The sequence below is a fragment of the Lathamus discolor genome, chromosome 1 (assembly GCF_037157495.1).
Source record: "Lathamus discolor isolate bLatDis1 chromosome 1, bLatDis1.hap1, whole genome shotgun sequence".
Taxonomy (NCBI): Eukaryota; Metazoa; Chordata; class Aves; order Psittaciformes; family Psittacidae; genus Lathamus; species Lathamus discolor.
The window spans coordinates 69226325-69232544 of record NC_088884.1 but is presented as its reverse complement, the minus strand read 5'-3'; the positions used below and the strand labels follow the sequence as shown (position 1 = coordinate 69232544).

General features: G+C 50.4%; 1 protein-coding gene across 2 annotated transcripts; it reads right to left on the bottom strand.

Moving 5' to 3' along the window:
- Positions 1-1052: 1052 nt before the first annotated feature.
- DNAL4 (dynein axonemal light chain 4) lies at positions 1053-5906 on the bottom strand. 2 transcript variants are annotated; one of them, XM_065665110.1, is made up of 5 exons: positions 5842-5906; positions 5027-5232; positions 4255-4475; positions 3349-3432; positions 1053-2212 (listed from the first exon to the last, which is right to left on the bottom strand). In XM_065665110.1, exons 3-5 carry the CDS (start codon positions 4324-4326, stop codon positions 2048-2050), a joined length of 321 nt encoding a protein of 106 aa, XP_065521182.1. In that variant the 5' UTR covers positions 4327-4475; positions 5027-5232; positions 5842-5906; the 3' UTR covers positions 1053-2047. The 2 variants fall into 2 exon arrangements, with proteins under 2 accessions (XP_065521182.1, XP_065521181.1); XM_065665109.1 differs by lacking the exon at positions 5027-5232 and having other exon boundaries at positions 5842-5901.
- Between the last annotated feature and the right edge of the window lie 314 nt (positions 5907-6220).

The window sequence follows — 6220 nt, the reverse complement described above, 5'->3', positions numbered from 1 at the left end:
ACACAGCAGTTAATTATTCATTAGTGTGAAGGAGACATGATTAAAGAGACTGTGGCATGGCTGAAGGTATCGCCATGCTCCAATGCAGGGCACTGCAAAGATGCTGGCTTTACCTTTCCCTCAGAACCTAGAAGAGGTAGAAAGCTGTGGAAGAGAAAACAATCTTTTCCATATGCCAGCTGCAGGAAGTGCCAGGCAACAGTGCCGTCTTCATGTAAAGGCAGCCAGCTGGAGCAAGGCAGTCACCACACCAAGAGACAGCTCAAGGGATTTGGACTCTTCTACACTGCACAGCCATCCTGCCACTGTGGTCCAGCACACATGGCTGGTGTTATGGTACCAGTTATGTGCCCCCCCAGCCTTGCAGTTCCCTTCCACCTGATCCATAGGGAATTATGTGAGAAGGTGTTGGGCCCAGCCAGCACAGATGGTCCAAATTTGAAATAATTTCTAGTTGTCTTCAAATTACTCTGATTTCTGGCTTATAGAAGAGCTCCTGACATGACAAAATGGAGGAAGGACATCTCTAGCATCACACTGAAGTTCAGAACAGGAGCAAAAGGAATTGCAAGAGCCTCCACCAGTCTGATCCACTGCAGGCACTAATGCAGAAAGGTCCTTTGGACTTGAACTATGGATTCAAGCGTGGCCTCTCATAAAACACAAAGTGCCAGCAGTACTGCTGGTCACATTCTGGGAGGAAAACCCTGAAAATCAAGGAAGACACAAACACAAAGGTCAGAGCTGAGGCCCACTGGCTGGGCAGAGAACACCAGCATGCTGCCTTGCTGCTCCTGCTTAGACAGCTGAGTGGACTTTGGCCAGCAGCACTGTGGGCCTGGCAGCCCTCCTCATCATCACTGCTTGCACTGGTGAAAGGGACTCAATAGGGAGGATGAGATGGTACCTACGAGTTGCCCAGGAAACATACAGGATGGAGACCGTCCTCTGCCTGAGCTACACCATTGCTTGCTTACTTCCACGTTTCCTGAACTACTTTTTCTCCTCATCCTCCAGTTTGGGATTTTCATTTCAGAACAGACACAAAAAAGGACATTTGCCCAAACTTTTATTGTAAAAACACAGTTCCCCAGGTTTATATAAATAAGCCATGTACGTAACATACACTGACGTTCACTCCATCCTCCAGCACTGACAGCTTTAAAAAATGAACAGGCTAAAAGAACGCAAGTCCAAAAAGATGTGAGGCTTCTGATGTGATATCTCACATGGAGCCTCCTTCTTCCCTCAGCCTCCAAACAAGATGCTGAAAGTACACAGCACTTGCAACACCCCCAAGAACTGACAGGGAGGCATTTGAGCCTTATGAATAGTTCTCACCCACTCCCCAGGCGTCGTCAGCCGCCTGTGTTTTCATGCTATCTCAGTAAGCAGTGGGTGAGAAAGGAGGGGGCAGTTTGCATAGCAACCTCCTACACCCAGACAGCTCAGCTGTTGTACTCTCCCAAAAGAAGTGGGGAAGGGCAAGCCGGGTCTGCTTCCCTGTGGCTCACACCTCCACGGGCAGCCTTGGCACTGCCAGTTCTGTACTGCACATCTTAGGATCGGGGAAGATGGTATTCGGAGAGAGGAGAGACAGGTGCTGGTCAGACCTATACCAGACGGTACTGGGGAAGGCAGAGAAGAGAGGACACAACGTGGAACAAGTGGGAGGGGAAAAAAACCCCTTAGGGCTAGATAGCACCTTTCCTCTTTCACTTCCCCCTCCTACCGCTGCTGTACAGCTTTGCAGCGTGTCGTGAGATTACCTATTTCCCACCGCCTTCCAGCTTCGGCTCAGACACCAAGGAAAGAGCCACAGACAGATGAGAATTCCCATGAGCAAGGACAGGACAGCTTTGCAAGTTTATACAAACACACACACGCAGCAACTATATGTATCCTATGGAACTGTCACGTCAGTATGGAAAGAAAGAATCTTGACATTTAACTATTAAAAATAAAGCCCCACCTCCAGATTGTACAAAACCTGTCAAGAAAAGGAAGAAATCTGTTGTATGCAGCAAGTCTGGGACCCAGCCAGATGTCAGGAGCACTTCCAGACGCACACGGCCAGGCTGCCACCAAAGAACATGTACAGCAGATTCTTCACCTCGTGAGTGATCTCAAAGCCAAAACCTTCCCCAATCACCACATGCCAGGAGGACCCAAATTTCTTGTCCATTGTCTCTTTGATCATCTTGGCAGCACTCTGGAGAATGGTAAGGAGAGCATAGGGTGAGACAGAGCAAACAGTGAGATTTTATGCAAACATCACCCTAGTTGTCTTCTCCCTTCAATAGACTACTCAAGCCATGGGCAACAGGTACAGCCACCGTCCTGCAGGAACTGGGAGCTCCCCAGAGCCATGCCCGAGGGTAAACCAGGTCTGTGTTTACAGCAGCCTCTCACACAGCAGCGAGGAGAAATTAAAGAACTGCATCTAGCAATCATTTCCCTCATTCACACAGTCAGAAGCAGGAGTTCTGGCTTAGATGCTGACAGAGTTACATGGGGTGCAGTGAGCACGAGAGGAGATTCAGGTCACTAAGCTGCGGCTATTTTTATAGGAGTCCATTTTTTTCTTCCTCCAGCTAATTACCAAAACACTGAAACTAGGCTGACTTTTAAAAGGCTGTTGCTTCACCCAAATCACAACCTGCTTGATCTAAAAAAAGGAGAAGATGATTTTGCAGTGACATGAGGTACCTCAGGCATGATGGGACACAAGGAATATCTGGCTTCATAGCTTTGTCTTCTTGCTCCAACATAAAACTGCTCCAGCAACAAGCAGTCTGTGCCATGCCCATGGAGCAAGCTGTGCCCTCCTTTATCATTGTTTATCAAAGTTAAGGGCAACCTTTCCAAAAGCCATAACTTCTGCATCACCCCCTATTTATATGGTCTCAGTAATTTCCTTCAGGAGGCTAAAATCCAAGAGAGAAGACTTCACAGACTGTACCTAAAGGTTCAAAGACTTTCATGTACTCATCCCTAAAACAGGAATCTCCACACAGTTCTGAACCAAGCCCTGGGACACAGGGCATTTTATGATCAGAGTGGAAGCATGTTACACGAAAGACAGGATCAGCAAAAGGGTATGGTTTGGCAGGCAGCATTGCTACCAATCTCTGCTTCCTGCAGGAGAACAAAGTGCTGTTGTGGACCTTGCTGACAAAGGGAACCGAATCTAAGATCTAGACAAGATCTTTGCCTTCCTCTACTATTGCTCAGTGCAGAAAGAGAGTAATAGGACGTCAGGGTATGACTCCACTCTGCGCTGCACCCTTAGCCCTGCTTCTGCAGGTTCCCTGAGCTGCAGCAGCCATTTTGGGATGTGGCTAGTACCTCGTTATTGGTAGCATATTTCTCACACGCTGTGACACACAGCTCCATGGCCTCTACACGCATCTCCTCCGGCATGTCTGTGTGCTGGGAAGAGAAAACCAACAAAAGGAACTAAGCAGAAAAATAACAGCTAGACACAAGAAAACAGTAAGTAGCCCTCACTTTTGCACAGAGTATAGCAGGGGCATAGACTGCTGGGCATGGGCAAGAGGCAGCTAGTCCTGTGACTTTTAATGCCTGCTTCAAGGTGGGGGGGGGCATCACCAGCAACACAGGCTTGTCTGTACACCAAGCATTTCCACTGTTTCAGAGAACAGTAAATGTGAAAATGCCTTATTGCATTACAAGTGATCCATTTGTTCCTTTGTCCCAGCCAACGCAGAATTCTTCTCTATCTAACATTAAGACTAGCACTAAGTAAGCACAGCTTAAAGGAGGAGGTAAATACATTTGTGACCTTTACTGTTACAAGGTGAAGGGAAAGCCTGTTGATTCAGCTCCAACCACAGTCTTTAATTTTTGCTAAGTTACACAGCCTTTTCTTCCTCTTCTGCTGGCTGGCTGGCTAGTGAGAAGTTTTACTCCAGCTCCTCTAGTGAAAAAAAAAAGCAAGCTGCATCCAGAACACAGAAGAGGGCTCCAAAGGCAGCATGTTCAGTCTATCAGATGGATCACTTTGCCCCAGGCTTCCCCTGTCTGAGGGCAGGGAACAATGGCTAATGAGTTTCCTTGGCAGCGGTCAAAGATAGGGAGAAAGCAGCAGTGATGACCAGGATCCCACCACAGGACATACGTTCTCACAGCAGCTACTCACTGGGAGAAATTCTAGTTTGGAAGGTTGGTAGAAGGAAGATAGAATTTCATATCTGTAACACTAGCAAACGCATAATCCATCCCTCTTCTTACCCTAATCAGTGGAAAGGTGTGAAGTCTTTTATATTCAGCCTCCTCCTTTTTCCCCTCCCCGGTGTCTGCCATGGTCCTTCCACAGTGACCCCAGGAAGGGGTGGAGGGACTGCCTGGAGCTCAGCAAGGTGCTGCAGCACAGACAGCAGACAGGAACGTGGCTCTGTGAGCACAGGCAGAGCAGCTTCAGCAGGAGGGGAATCTTCTCAGCCCAGAGGATGCTGCTTGAACAAAAACAAACACAGAAAAGAGTAAGAAAGCTTTGAATTAAAATGGAAGGCCAATAAACTCTTACAAGGATATTTTTAAACCCATCTTGGTTACTTGCCGTTGCTTACTACCATCTTCACCCCCCCACGCACTTAAGAGTGTTATCTTACAGACCATTAATGCAAGCAAATTTAAAAATCATATCATTTGCCATAAGCATGGCTCCAAGAGCACAGCATTTCCCAGAAGCACCAATTGAACTTGAGGGAAGAGCCGAGTCAGGGTACAGCTTCTGACAAGGGATGGGAGAACAATACATCAGCCTATTGATTAATTCCAAAAAGATTTTCCCAGGACACTATTATCCACAAGGGTTTCAGCCTGCGCACGACAAGTGAAGGATGAGTATTTTAGGAACAGGATTGGTGTACATGTCTGGACAGAAATAACAAGAACATCTTGGTCTGGTTTGCGCACTCGCTCCTCACATCCCCAAGCATTTATCAGCTCAGGAGGACCAGATGGGAAAGCCTGACCATGCCTCTGGGCCCAATTAACCAACCTGCCTCTACTTGGGCAATGCAGAGGCACAGCACTTTCTGACTGGCAGATTCTGACCACTTCACTGTCATCCTGCCTGTGGCAGGGGGGCTGGAACTAGATGATCATAAGGTCTTTTCCAACCCAAACCATTCTGTGATTCTATTATCTTCCCTCTGGTTCTCTCAAAGCACTTTCCTACTCAGAAGAAACAAGGGTGATCCGACACTAAAAAGAAAACAAAACAAACATGGTGTCAGGCAACACTACACAGACCAAGCATTTATGCCAAGCATGTAGAGATGCTGGCTAAAGCACCAAATCTTAACAGACTACCAGCTCTCAAATGGGGGGACTATAAGACCTATAGACATCCCCACCACAACCTCCACAGGACAGAATAGCCGCCTGGCCGGCACCTGCCTCTCTTAGCAAGGCAGACACCAGGAGCCACTTCAACACCCAGCTTCTCTCTGGGACGACCCCGGGGCCACAGACCGAGGAGGGCCGGGGGCTGCCCCATGGGCCGGCGGCAGTTTCCACGGGGAGACGCCATTTAAAAGAACGGACAAGGAGGCAGGCCGTGGGCCGGGAAAGCCACACCACAGCAGCAGCAGCGGCCGGAGCCACTGGACACCGAGGGGGCACGTCAAGGAAGGCCCCCCAGAGTGGCATCACCGAAGAGTCGGCACACGGCCTGAGAGGGCCGCACACCCGAAGCGGCCCCCTCACGCCGGCATCAGCCCCCCGGGAAGGAAGGAAGGAAGGAAAGAGGGGCTCGTCAGGCGGCCCGCAGCAGAGCACGGGGAAGGGAACGAACTCCGGGCGCGGCCTCACCTGCGCCGCCGCGGCCAGCGCCACCACCCCAGTGCCGGTTGCTAAGGAAGAGCCGTGCTTGTCGTAGCAACCGGCGCGGGAAGTCCCACCCACCTCACCGTCCATTGGATGCGAGCGCCCCTCCCGGCGCATCTGATTGGTGGGTTGGCGTGTCGGGTAGCGCACGGGGCTTTGCGGGGTGGCGGCGGGGCTGGCTGCGGGGTGCCTGTCGCCGTACCCTGGCCTGCGGTTGGAACAGGGGCTTCCGGCGGGCTCCCGGCACTCCCGGTTGCTCCGGGGTGTCTGGGCGGGTTTTGGCTGGGCTGGTACCAGGGGTGGGCTCTGGGCAGCCCCCGCAGCCGAGCTGCCTGGGGGCTTGGTCGTTTCCTAAGTTAAACCC